The sequence below is a fragment of the Procambarus clarkii genome, chromosome 64 (genome assembly GCF_040958095.1).
Source record: "Procambarus clarkii isolate CNS0578487 chromosome 64, FALCON_Pclarkii_2.0, whole genome shotgun sequence".
NCBI classification, from domain to species: domain Eukaryota; kingdom Metazoa; phylum Arthropoda; class Malacostraca; order Decapoda; family Cambaridae; genus Procambarus; species Procambarus clarkii.
Window position 1 is genome coordinate 29,127,424 of NC_091213.1, and position 15,112 is coordinate 29,142,535.

The window sequence follows — 15,112 nt, forward strand, 5'->3', positions numbered from 1 at the left end:
GAATATTCTGAGGTCTGAGGTCGTGGCGACCCCAGACATCAAGTAGTATGGGGGGGGCGAGTGCAGTTGCAGCCAGACCGGCGACCAATCAGCGGAGCCGGTAGTAAGACAGGTAGTTTGGCGGTTTGAGTCTGAGCAGGTGTCCGTGGCTGCATACGTTTTGCTCTCTGGCAAACCTTGCTGGTGTTGTTGTCGTTGTTGGACATTTCTTCCATAGTAGTTTTATATAATTTTAACGACGTAATTGTGGAGGGAAGAGCAGGCTCAATCTCTTGAAGGAGATTATCGTCACAACTCTCCCCCGAAGCCTGCGGTTCTGGAAGAAGTACGTCGTTATGTGGTGGAGTATTAGATGGAGTTGCTTCTACTTCATAAACTCTGGAGAGATCATGGGCTAAGATGTTGTCAGACTCTTGGTATAGCGTGTCTCCAGGTTGAATTTCTGCAGGTAGCAAGCCCATAGTAGAAGACGTTGAGATGAGAAGTGGGCGTGCTGTAGGAGGTGTAGGGTGGTGTGGTCCATATTGATGGTGGACCGAGCACTTTTCAGGTGTGGAGTGAAGTGCTGAAGCTTCAGGATGAGGAAGAGTAGCTCCTTGCCAATTGTTCCGTAGTTCCTTGTAGCAGTAGTCGCTGACAGGTGTATTCTTCTCGCCTCGTTGCTGCATCACGACACCACCAACGTCGGTACCATTGGCGTCGACATGGAGGATGAAGGGCTTATCTGACGAGGTGAGAGTGGAATTAGAAAAGGGCAAAGGAGCACGATTATTATCCTGAAAGCATTTGGGAAGATCATTAAGGATTTTGGAATTAGAAAGCGCTGACTCCTTGTCAGTGCTTTCGGGAGGAGAAGCTGGGATGGTCTCACTGTGGATGTAGTGTTCTGTGAAGGTGGAATAGTTAGTCAGGACAGTGGGAGGAGTACCATTATATTGCTTCAGGAGGTTGACGTGGCACAGCTGGGTCTTCCGCCGCCTATCTGGAGTCTCTATTACGTAGTTGTTATTATTCCTGCACTCTTTGACGCGGTAGGGTCCTGAAAACCTGTTTTGTAATGGTGAACCTGGGATAGGGAAATAGGCAAGGATGAAGTCTCCCGGACAGGCCCCCATATAACTTGTGACGGTAACGCGTTGGTGTTCGGCTGTTTAAGGCTAGGGGTATGGCCTCGTCACATAGTTATAAAAAAAAATAGAAAAAACTGGAACTTCGTCTGTGGTAAGGTAAGGAGAAGACACACAAAACACAAGTAAATTTTAACAATGAAATTTTAATTACGTTAAATAAATCAAAACATGAAAAAATGGACAAACAAATTCGTATAATAAAATCAATCAATCAAAATAATAAGAATAATTAAATGACACAATGAAAAGTTACGTTAAGACAAAATAACAAGAAGTGCAATACAAAAGTAAATGTAGGTGCTGGAATATTGGCTTTAAGCTACCACCTCTCTCAGTACACGCTTGCGTCTAGCCGGGAGAAGTGTTAACTGTGGAAGCACTGAATATTCTCGTTGACGACATTCAAGAGCCAGAGTCGCTTGTTGCTTGTCATGTTCGCGTTGAATCTCCAACTCGCGTTGTTTGGTTTCAAGCCGTACGCGTTCCCGCTCTTGGAGTAAGGCAATCTCACGTTCTTGTTCTTCCCTTCGTATGGCAGCAGCTCGTTCTTGTTGTTCGAGGGCTTCCCTTTGCTGTTCGCGTTCAATTCTTGGCCAGCTCTAGTTTGAGTTTCAGCGTTGCCAAGTCAGGTTTATCTGCAATATAGTAAGTTTCATGAGTTTCAGAGTCGATCTTACCTTGCTCTAAATAGTAATCCAGCAACAGGTTGTATAGGTCATTTTTGTTGGCTACGTAGGGAACTTCTAGTTGATACTCATGTGCAAGAGTTTGTAATTCAGTCCTCTTGGCACGACTTAAAGTCCCTATTTCACTTGCTGGATTTGCACGGAAAGCTTGGAGACGAAACATTGTGAAATTAGCAAATAAAGGTACACGAATATTCAATAGTGAATGTCAGAAACAGGACAACGTGGCAACTGGTACCTATCCTGTGAGATCTTTAACAATTAAAGTTAAGTAAAAGATGTTAAATGATTAAATTAAATCAAAGGCGCAGGAAATCTTGTACCCGGTACTCATGTAAGAGGATAAGGGCAAGAAAATCCTACTAACAAATGAAACAGAGTTTCGAAAACAAATGAAACAGTAAATTGCTTCAAAAGTAAAATTGGTAGTCCAAGGATGTAGGCATACCTTGCCAAGTCTCTATAGGACATAAAGCAAGTTTTTCCTACTGAATTTAATATGATACTTACAGAATTTGCGAACTTTTGTGCTCTGAAAAGTAAGCTAATTCCCTACCGTTGTATGTATCATCATCTCTGACTGACGTGTAGGGGTGCGAGGTGTCAACTGGTGACGAGAACTGCTGCTGAGGTCCCAATTCAGCAACTAAAGTTCGAGCTAGAGGAACTATGGCCCTCTTTGTCCTCCTTCAGTCAGATTGCAGAAGATTGGGTACTCTTGACCCAGGGCAGACCACAGTACCAGGGTACCAATATGATGATCTGTCAAAATGATAAATATTCAAGGGACATAGATGGTAAACACGAGTAATAACACGGAGGGAGAGATGACCAATTAAGAGTATGACTGCGGCCTACAGTCACCACGTAATCAAAAGTTGTCTCACCTTCACTATATGTTACTCTCGTAATGCACAATACACCGCACCTTATAAAAAATGAAATTGAATATGAAAAATAGTAAAGCTACGTTAACAAAGTTAAATACGCTTACCATAAATTACCACTTGGCACCAGTACCCGAATGAAGCTCCTAGGACAGGCCCCCATATAACTTGTGACGGTAACGCGTTGGTGTTCGGCTGTTTAAGGCTAGGGGTATGGCCTCGTCACATAGTTATAAAAAAAAATAGAAAAACTGGAACTTCGTCTGTGGTAAGGTAAGGAGAAGACACACAAAACACAAGTAAATTTTAACAATGAAATTTTAATTACGTTAAATAAATCAAAACATGAATAAAAGGGACAAACAAATTCTTATAATAAAATCAATCAATCAAAATAATAAGAATAATTAAATGACACAATGAAAAGTTACGTTAAGACAAAATAACAAGAAGTGCAATACAAAAGTAAATGGGAGGTGTTGGAATATTGGCTTTAAGCCACCACTTCTCTCAGTACACGCTTGCGTCTAGCCGGGAGTAGTGGTGACAACGAGAGCACCGAATATTCTGAGGTCTGAGGTCGTGGCGACCCCAGACATCAAGTAGAATGTGGGGGGGGGGGCGAGTGCAGTTGCAGCCAGACCGGCGACCAATCAGCGGAGCCGGTAGTAAGACAGGTAGTTTGGCGGTTTGAGTCTGAGCAGGTGTCCGTGGCTGCATACTTTTTGCTCTCTGGCAAACCTTGCTGGTGTTGTTGTCGTTGTTGGACATTTCTTCCATAGTAGTTTTATATAATTTTAACAACGTAATTGTGGAGGGAAGAGCAGGCTCAATCTCTTGAAGGAGATTATCGTCACAATATATATATATATATATATATATATATATATATATATATATATATATATATTTATATGTCCATATGACGTTATCACTATAGTCATTTCGGGTCCTTCTGTGGACATGTTTATAAAAACAGTGAGGTACACAGTACACAGAACAGTGAGGTACACAGTACACAGCACAGTGAGGTACACAGTACACAGAACAGTGAGGTACACAGTACACAGCACAGTGAGGTACACAGTACACAGCACAGTGAGGTACACAGTACACAGAACAGTGAGGTGCACAGTACACAGAACAGTGAGGTACACAGTACACAGAACAGTGAGGTACACAGTACACAGCACAGTGAGGTACACAGTACACAGCACAGTGAGGTACACAGTACACAGAACAGTGAGGTGCACAGTACACAGAACAGTGAGGTACACAGTACACAGAACAGTGAGGTACACAGTACACAGCACAGTGAGGTACACAGTACACAGCACAGTGAGGTACACAGTACACAGAACAGTGAGGTGCACAGTACACAGAACAGTGAGGTACACAGTACACAGAACAGTGAGGTACACAGTACACAGCACAGTGAGGTACACAGTACACAGCACAGTGAGGTACACAGTACACAGAACAGTGAGGTGCACAGTACACAGAACAGTGAGGTACACAGTACACAGAACAGTGAGGTACACAATACACAGCACAGTGAGGTACACAGTACACAGCACAGTGAGGTACACAGTACACAGAACAGTGAGGTGCACAGTACACAGAACAGTGAGGTACACAGTACACAGAACAGTGAGGTACACAGTACACAGCACAGTGAGGTACACAGTACACTGAACAGTGACGTACATAGCACTGTGAGGTACATAATACACAAAACAGTACCATGGTTACTTACCAAACATTGACATGCACGCCAACAAACTCTGGCGTCACACGCATGACCAACTCTGGCGTCACACGCATGACCAACTCTGGCGTCACACGCATGACCAACTCTGGCGTCACACGCATGACCAACTCTGGCGTCACACGCATGACCAACTCTGGCGTCACACGCATGACCAACTCTGGCGTCACACGCATGACCAACTCTGGCGTCACACGCATGACCAACTCTGGCGTCACACGCATGACCAACTCTGGCGTCACACGCATGACCAACTCTGGCGTCACACGCATGACCAACTCTGGCGTCACACGCATGACCAACTCTGGCGTCACACGCATGACCAACTCTGGCGTCACACGCATGACCAACTCTGGCGTCACACGCATGACCAACTCTGGCGTCACACGCATGACCAACTCTGGCGTCACACGCATGACCAACTCTGGCGTCACACGCATGACCAACTCTGGCGTCACACGCATGACCAACTCTGGCGTCACACGCATGACCAACTCTGGCGTCACACGCATGACCAACTCTGGCGTCACACGCATGACCCACTCTGGCGTCACACGCATGACCAACTCTGGCGTCACACGCATGACCAACTCTGGCGTCACACGCATGACCAACTCTGGCGTCACACGCATGACCAACTCTGGCGTCACACGCATGACAAAACAATGACATGCCTGGCAATAATGCTGAAAGTTTCCTTCACACATAATAATAATGTACAATAAATACATTTTACTTGTAATAACTAAGGCAATTTAATTTATTTATGATCTGTTTTGTAGATTTTTTTATTTGGTTTCCTCTAAATTGTCGTCAGACATTAATAGAAGTTCAGTGTAACTAATGCTGTACTAATTTTGATATTTGTTTGTTTGTAACAAATATATCGGTTGACCGCCATTTGCAGGAGGTAAGAAAGTTGCAGACGTATTGCATGCAACGCTTTACACTTCTGCATTTATGCAACTGCAGCAAGATGGTTTTGACAAGTTGTTTTGCTTGAACTCTTCCATCATGAATTGTGGTGATATATTCCTGCGGGTCTCCCAGTAATACAATGCATCGGAACATACTTAACATGTGTGAAGTATGATGCAACATGTATTGCAAACTATGTTAAATATGTTATCTCGAATTCGTTGTTTAATTAATTTTTACTGTAATTTCAAATTTGAGAAACAAATGTCTGTGAGGTTACAGAGGCGCCGACTGATCACACGGGCGAGTGGGCACGCAACAACGCGTTATCCACTTGAGAAATTGACCAAGATGCGTGGGAGAATATCAAGAGTAGCACTTGTGAAGGCTGAGAGTGACATGTGTAATTTTGGTTGGAGGAAAGGAGCAAGAACACCCGTAGCGACTACTGACGTTGACGGGCGAGGCCCAAGTCTTTTGACGGTCGTCAAGCTCAAGAGAACCGCCTTGTTCAACAGCGAGTTTTGCTCCATAACAAGACCATGTTTGTATACCCACTAGAAGAACACTGCTGAACCACGATAACTACGCTGCTGAACAATGAGAACCGCTTTGCTTAACCACAAACACCGTCTTGTTCATTAACGAGAACATTGCAGCATAAATGGTGATCAATGACAACCTTCCACCTCCACTACACCTACCTGCTACACGCTCCCTCTACGTCATACCTCACTCCTCACCTCCTATGTCTCGGCCATTACCCCTAATGAGGCCCCCAGCCCTCTCCCTCTGCCCCCCAGGCTACTAAATCATCCCACGACAATGAGAGGAAGCCATGGTTAACATTATGACGTGACAGTGGCAATGAATTGTTCAGATTATGCACGAAACCATAATTATATTCTTTTCATTGCTGGTTGGACAAGCGTCAACACACACACACACACACTACTCCTACTACTCCTGAGAAAGGAATGGAGTTTCAAGGAGATGGTTATACCAGGCTGTGAAGGGTTTAGACTACATAACAGGCACCAGGACGATGGAAAGACCTAGTGTAGTAGAAGCAGTGATATATAACCCTCCACTAAATGACAGAAGACCCAGGCAAGAGAATGACAGAAACAACATGGCTGTTAAAAACATAATTGAGAAGGCAGTCTCTGCTGCCTGTAGAAATCGATCCCATCTGCTCATCATGGGAGACTTCAATCACGGAAGGATAGACTGGGAGAACAAGGAACCGCATGGAAAAGAGTCACACGCTGTGTGACTCTTTTCTCTGGATACATGGAGAGGCAAAGTAGTGGAGGTGGCGACAAGAAACTTTCTAAGCCAACATGTCATGGAACCCACTAGGATGAGGGGAAACGATGAACCAGCGAGACTCAACCTAGTCATCACTCTGAATGACTCTGATATTAAGGGAAATTGACTAAGAGGCCCCCAGTACGAATGAGCGATCACAGTGTACTGACGTTTGAGTATCTGGTCGAAGAAGGGCTAAAGTACTTGAGTTCGGGAACTGAAAGCAAAAGGATAGCATTCCGTAAGGGAAATTACGATGAGAAAAGAAAATCCCTAACGGATATAACATGGGAATCAGAGGTAAGGGAAAAGACGGCCCAAGACATGGTGGAATACATCACGCAGAAGTGAAAGGAAGCAGCAGAAAAGTTTATCCGGCTCAAAAGGTAAAAAATGAAATGCATATGAGAAACCCATGGTTTAATCAGAGATGTAAGCAAGCTAGGCAACAAAGTAAAATAGCATGGCGTAACTATAGAAATAACAGGACACATCAGTGCAGAGAAGGTTACCAGAGAGCCAGGAATGAATACGTCAGGGTGACAAGAGAGGCAGAAGGACAATATGAAAACGACATAGCAAGCAAGGCTAAGTCCCAACCAAATTGCTGCACATCCACATCAGGAGAAAGACAACAGTGAAGGAACATGTAATGAAACTGAGGGTAGAGGCAGACAGATTCACTACAAACGACAAAGAAGTGTGCGAGGAACTCAATATGAAATTCCAGGGAATCTTCACATTAGAGTAAGGCATTACTAGAAGAATTTGAGATTAAAAATGGAGATGTAAGGAAGCTTTTGCTAGAGTTGGATGTGACAAAGGCTATAGGCCCGGATGGACTATCACCATGGATCCTAAAGGAAGGAGCAGAAGCACTGTGCCTGCCACTCTCCATGGTGTATAACAAATCACTGGTAACAGGTGAACCGTCAGAAATTTGGAAGGCGGCAAAAGTAGTCTCGATATACAAGAAGGGGGATAGACAGAAGGCACTGAACTACAGGCCAGTGTTCCTAACTTGCATACCATGCAAGCTAATGGAGAAAATTGTGCGAAAAAAGCTAGTCGAACATCTGGAGCAAAGGAACTTTGTGTCACAACACCAAGACGGTTTCAGGAATGACAAGTCATGCCTCACAAGATTAAATGAATTCTACGATCAGGCAACAAGAATCAGACAAGAGAAAGAAGGGTGAGCAGACTGCATAACTTTGGATTGCCAGGAAGTCTTTGACACAGTGCCACACCAGAGACTAGTGCAAAAGCTGGAGATGCTGGCAGAAGTGAAAGGAAAAGTACTCCATTGGATAAGGGAGTACCTAAGTAACAGAAGGCAGCGATTCACTGTGCGGGGCAAGGTCTCAGATTGGCGAGACGTCACCAGTGAGGTCCCACAGGGTTCAGTCCTTCGACCCATACTGTTTCTTATATATGTAAATGATCTTCCAGATGGTATAGAATCATTCCTCTCATTTTTTGCTGATGATGCGAAAATTATGAGGAGGATTAACATGGAGGAAGACAGTATGAGACTACAAGATGACCTAGACAGACTACATGAATGGCCAGACACAGGATAGAGAATGGGAGATAAAGTCCTTCTTGAAACAGACAGAGAGAAGGATCTAGGAGTTGATATCACACCAAACCTGCCTCCTGAAGCCCACAGCAAAAGAATAACATCTGAGGCATTTGCGAGGCTGGCAAACATCAGAACTGCTTCAGGAACTTGTGTAAGTTCCATACATACATATGTGGTATAAAAGGTTCCTACAGAACCTTGTATACCACATACGCATTACCAATCCTGGAGTATGTGGCCCCAGCATGGAGCCCGTACCTTGTCAAGCACAAGGCGAAGCTTGAAAAAGTTCAGAGATATGCCACTAGGCTAGTCCCAGAACTAAGAGGTATGAGTTACGAAGAAAGGCAGCGAAAAAAACACCTCACGACACTAGAAGACAGAAGAGTAAGGAGAGACATGATCACTACCTACAAAATTCTCAGAGGAACTGACAGGGTAGATAAAGATAAGCTGTTTAACATGAGTGGTACACAAACAAGGGGACACAGGTGGAAACTGAGTGCCCAAATGAGCCACAGGGACGTTAGACAGAACTGTTTCAGTGTCAGAGTGGTTAACAGATGGAATGCATTAGGCAGTGATGCGGTGGAGGCTGACTCCATACACAGTTTATAATGTAGATATGATAGAGCCCAGTAGGCTCAGGAATCTGTACATCAGTCGATTGACAGGTGAAAGGCGGGACCAAAGAGCCAGAGCTCAACCCTGCAAGCACAATTAGGTGAGTACACACACACACACACACACACACACACACACACACACACACACACACACACACACACAAACTTTGTTGTACCGGCTAGGCTGATACAACAAAGACCGAGACCGTGTGTTAAAGATAGTGTTTGCAAACGAGAACACAAAGGAGATGATTCTAACAAGGAAGAGCCACCTGCAATATTTGGGAGAATTCAAAAAGTATTCCTCCAAAGGGACATGACAAGGGAGGAGAGAGCAATGGCGGCAGAAGCAAGGAAGAAGAGCAGGGCGAGAGGGGAAAACCAGGAAATCACAGCTCTCAGCACAACATCCCCAGAGGTGAGGGGGAGCTCACAACCAGCCACCCAGTAACACCAGAGGGGAGGACAACCCCACCACCCTCCTCTGCATAGAAAATCCCCCTACCCCAAACCCTCCCTGCCAACACTCAAATGCTCAGCCAAATCTCCCTTTCCCCACACCCCCATTTCCACCCTTCTACCACTCCCCTCCTCCCGCCATGCGCCCCCCCCCTTTTCCTTTCAGTCCTCCCTCTCCCTTCATCCCATACCCTCCCTTTACCCCCTTTCACTTGGCCCCCTCACCCCTCACCCCAGTATCTCTGAGACCCTATTATCCACCTCATAAATCCTTACACACATGGAACAGCTTCCCCCACAAGCAGAACACTCACCTAGAAGGCGATTTGAGAAAGGACAGAAGAAAGTGAGCCTCAAGGCTACGTACACTAACATAAATGGAATTACAAATAAAGCAAAGGAACTTGGAGAATGGGTACTGGAAGAAAACCCAGACATAATGGCACTCACAGAAACAAAGCTAACGAAAACCATAACAAATGCAGTGTCCCCACAGGACTATTATGTTATGAGGATAGAGAGAGAATGAAGAGGCGGTGTTGGTGTGGCTCTGCTGGTAGGAAATTGCTGGGATTTTGAGGAGATGGTTATTCAGGGCTGCGAAGGTCTCAGTGACTACATAACATGTACCATAACAACTGGAGGACAAAACATTATAGTCGTAGTCATATATAATTAACCAAAAAATGACAGAAGATCCAGACAGGAATATGATGGACAACATGGACACCATTAACATAATAGAGAGAGCAGCTTCTGTTTCTAGCTTGAATAGATCTGGACTACTATTAATGGCAGACTTCAACCACGGGAGATAGATTGGGAGAACAGAGACCCGCATGGAAGACTAAAAACCATAAAATGCCAAGTTGCTGGACGCGGCAACAAAACACTTTCTAAGCCAACACGTCATCGAACAAACAAGAATGAGAGGAGAAGATGAACCAGCAATTCTCGATCTGATATTTACCATAAATGAGTGGGAAATAAGGGAAGATAAGATAGAAGCACCCTTGGGAATGAATGATCACAGTGTATTGAACTTTGAGTACCTGGTAGAGTTAGGAATTATCTCCGCAAAAAAGGACTAGGAAACAAAAGGCTGGCATACCGAAAGGGGAATTAAGAGGAGATGAGAATTTTCCTAAAGGAAATACCTTGGGACACAGACCTCAGAGCTAAGTCTGTACCCGCCAAACACACACCGAAACTATGACGTTGGTTCAACGTTCGAACAAGTTTTAACACCTCTTAACCAGTTATAACAACTAATATAGCCAGTTGTAACCACGTTCTAATACGTCATATACACGTTAAGCCAAGATGTAACAACTTTATTACAAATTGTAATAAGCGGAAAATAGGGACAGTTTCGGTTTGTGTTTCCAGGGTACAAGATATGATGGACTGGGTCACCCAAAAGTGTTAGGAGGCAGTAAACAGGTTCATCCCGGCCCAAAGGGAAAAATCCGAGAAGCAATAGAAGAATCCATGGCATGATAGGGCATGTATGGAAGCAAAGGGACTGAACAAAAGGGCGTGGAAGAACGTCTGTAATAACAGAAGACCAGAAAGCAGAGAGAGATACCAGAGAACCAGGAGTGAGTATGATAGGGTGAGAAGAGAAGCAGAGAAAAATTATGAAAATGATATAGCAAACAAAGCCAAGACCGAACCAAAGCTACTCCACAGTCACATCAGGAGGAAAACGACAGTGAAAGAACAGGTAATGAAACTTAGAACAGACGAGGACAGGTATAAAGAGAATGATAAAGAGGTGTGTGTAAAAAACTCAACAAGAGGTTGCAGGAGGTCTTCACAATAGAACAAAGTGAGGTCACTTTGCTAGGAGAAAGGGAAGTAAACCAGCCGGCCTTGGAAGGATTTGAAATTACGTGAGAGGAGGTGAAGAAACACCTGCTGGATCTGGATGTTAGAAAGGCTGTTGGTCCAGACGGGATCTCGCCACGGGAACTGAAAGAGTGTGCAGAGGCACTTTGCTTGCCACTCTCCATAGTGTATAGTAAGTCACTGGACACGGGAGACCTACCAGAAATATGGAAGACGGCGAATGTGGTACCAATATTCAAAAAGGGCGACAGGCAAGAGGCACTGAACTACAGACCAGTGTCCTTGACTCGTATACCATGCAAGGTGATGGAGAAAATCATGAGAAAAAACCTAGTAACACATCTAGAGAGAAGTGACTCCTTGACAAATCGCCAACATGAGTTCAAGAGATTAAGCAAGAAAGAGAAGGCTGGGCGGACTTCATTTTCTTGGATTGTCAGAAAGCCTTTGACACAGTACCGCATAAGAGGTTGGTACATAAGCTGGAGAGACAGGCAGGTGTAGCTTGTAAGGTGCTCCAGTGCATAAGGGAGTACTTACGCAATAGGAAGCAGAGAGTTACCGTGAGGGGTAGGATTCAGACTGGCGTGAAGTCACCAGTAGAGTCCAACAGGGCTCTGTACTCGGTCCTATCTTGTTTCTGATATATGTAAATGATCTCCTGGAGGGTATTGATTCATTTCTCTCAATGTTTGCTGACAATGCCAAAATTATGAGAAGGATTAAGACATAGGAGGACTACTTGAGGCTTCAAGAAGACCTAGACAAGCTGAAGGAATGGTCGAATAAATGGTTGTTAGAGTTTAACCCAACCAAATGTAATGTAATGAAGATAGATGTAGGGGGCAGGAGGCCAGATGCAAGGTATCATCTGGGAGATGAAATTCTTCAAGAGTCAGAGAGAGAAAAAGACTTGGGGGTTGATATCACGGCAGACCTGTCTCCTGCAGCCCATATCAAGAGGATAACATCAGCGGCATATGCCAGGTTGGCCAACATACAAACGGCATTCAGAAACTTGTGTAAGGAATCATTCAGAACTTAGTATACCACATATGTCAGGCCAATCCTGGAGTATGCAGCCCCAGCATGGAGTCTATATCTAGTCAAGGATAAGACTAAACTGGAAAAGGTTCAAAGGTTTGCCACCAGACTAGTACCCAAGCTGAGAGGTATGAGCTACGAGGAGAGACTACGGGAATTAAACCTCCCTTCGCTGGAAGACAGAGGAGTTAGGGGGGACATGATCACCACATTCAAGATTCTTAAGGGAATTGATAAGGTTGATAAAGACAGGCTATTTAACACAAGGGGCACACACACTAGGGGACACAGGTGGAAACTGAGTGCCCAAATGAGCCACAGAGATATTAGAAACAACTCTTTTAGTGTCAGAGTGGTGACATATGAAATGCATTAGGAAGTGATGTGGTGGAGGCTGACTCCATAAACAGTTTCAAGTGTAAATATGATTTACGGTTGAAATGTGGGACCAAAGAGCCAGAGCTCAACCCCCGAAAGCACAAATAGGTAAGTACAACTAATTTTGCACACACAGAAACATTCAAATGCTGGACTGTGCGGATTGGACAAGTTTCAACAGACACACACACTCACACTAACTGGTAGGGCGCTCCAGTGGATAAGGGAGTACCTAAGCAATAGGAAGCAGAGAGTTACAGTGAGGGGTGAGACTTCAGACTGGCGTGAAGTCTCCAGTGGAGTCCAACAGGGCTCTGTACTTGGACCTATCCTGTTTCTGATATACAAAAATGATCTCCCAGAGGGTATAGACTCATTCCTCTCAATGTTTGCTGACGATGCCAAAATTATGAGAAGGATTAAACAGAGGAGGACAGCTTGAGGCTTCAAGAAGACCTGATCAAGCTGCAGGAATGATCGAACAAATGGTTGTTAGAGTTTAACCCAAGCAAATGTAATGTAATGAAGATAGGTGTAGGAAGCAGGAGACCAGATACAAGATATCATTTGGGAGATGAAATACTTGAAGAATCAGAGAAAGACACTGGGGGTTGATATCTCACCAGACCTGTTCCCTGAAGCTCATATCAAGAGGATAACATCAGCGGCATATGTCAGGTTGGCTAACATAAGAATAGCCTTTAGAAGCCTGAGTAAGGAATCTTTCAGAACATTACATACCACATACGTCAGACCAATCCTGGAGTATGCGGCTCCAACATGGAGTCCATATCTAGTCAAGCATAAGACTAAACTAGAAAAGGTTCAAAGGTTTGCCACCAGACTAATACCTGAACTGAGGGGTATGAGCTACGAGGACAGACTACGGGAATTAAACCTCACGTCACTGGGAGACAGAAGAATTAGAGTGGACATGATCACCACATACAAGATTCTCTGAGGAATTGATAGGGTAGATAAGGACAGACTATTTAACACAAAGGCCATACGCACTAGGAAACACAGGTAGAAACTGAGTGCTCAAATGAGTCATAGAGATGTTAGAAAGAATTTTTTCAGTGTCAGAGTAGTTGACAAATGGAATGCATTAGGAAGTGATGTGATGGAGGCTGACTCCATACACAGCTTCAAGTGTGGATATGATAGAGCCCAGTAGGCTCAGGAATCTGTACACCAGTTGATTGATAGTTGAGAGGCGGGACCAAAGAACCAGAGCTCAGCCCCCGCAAGCACAATTAGGTGAGTACACACTCACACACACGCACGTGTGTGTGTGTCTCTGGTAGCGGGAGAGACAGGCAGGAGTAACTGGTAAGGTGTTCCAGTGGATAAGGGAGTACCTAAGCAATAGGAAGCAGGGTTTCAGTGAGGGGTGAGCCCTCAGATTGGCGGGAAGTCACCAGTGGAGTCCCACAGGGCTCTGTACTCGGACCTATCCTGTTTCTGATATATGTAAATAATCTCCCGGAGGGTATAGATTTATTTCTCTCAATGTTTGCTGACGATACCAAAATTATGAGAAGGATTATGACAGATGAGGACTGCTTGAGGCTTCAAGAAGACCTGGAAATACTGAAGGAATGATCCAACAAATATATTAAATGGGTTGTTTTGTTGTGGTTGTAACTTTCTTGGTAGCGGGAAGGAATGGATTACAAAACACCTGTGGCCTTCTTTTCTTTATTAACAAATATAAACATATACTGGGCCACGTTCTGGGTATCATGAGTGTCAGCGCTGGGCGAGGGCTGAAGCCGGTCTGCCTGACTGAGGTACTCGTTGCATCTCGGGCGATCACACAAGGACCATTGTCCTTTACAGACTGAAACACCACAGTCACTCGAGCGTGTATCATCACACTGTTGGGGGTGTACTGTCGAAATAACCGGTCTGGACCGAAGGTTGTAAGTTTGAGTACCAGGTGTCTTGGTGCCATTGTTCGTATCTGCGACCGGAATAGGGGTCACAGCGGTAGGGTCAGTCATTACGTTGTCACTTACAAGTTCTCGGTTGTCGTTGTCAACAGTCAATCGGGCTAATTTAATGTGATTGAGATGTTCATTTACATGTTCACCTGTAACTAGTTTTTCCAGCGTGTACTTGTTACCTGTGATATGCTCAATAACTCTGTAGGGTCCAAGAAACTTCTCAGTCAGCTTGTACATGGGACCATCTCTTTGCTGGTTGAGGATCAGTACTAGAAATCCAGGTCCTATTTTTGTAGGTTTAAAATGAGCGTTTTGTAACCAAGTGAAATCGTTAGTAGCTTTAGGTTGATGTTCCTTAACTCTCTGGAACCCCAATTGAATGTCTTTCTTTCACTTTCACATAATCATCATAGTTGCAGAGTGGCGCAGACGGCGAGGATATGAGAGCGTTAGGGGAATCTCATGTCTGTTCCAAAAAGCACAAAGTGAGGCGTGTCTCCTTTGGAGAAATTGACAGAGG

At 44.5% G+C, this 15,112-nt stretch overlaps 1 protein-coding gene across 1 annotated transcript; it reads right to left on the reverse strand.

The window, feature by feature from the left end:
• Positions 1-4,455: 4,455 nt before the first annotated feature.
• Positions 4,456-5,127, reverse strand: LOC138354824 (diacylglycerol kinase kappa-like). The gene has a single exon (XM_069309322.1). It carries the CDS (start codon positions 5,125-5,127, stop codon positions 4,456-4,458), a length of 672 nt encoding a protein of 223 aa, XP_069165423.1.
• Between the last annotated feature and the right edge of the window lie 9,985 nt (positions 5,128-15,112).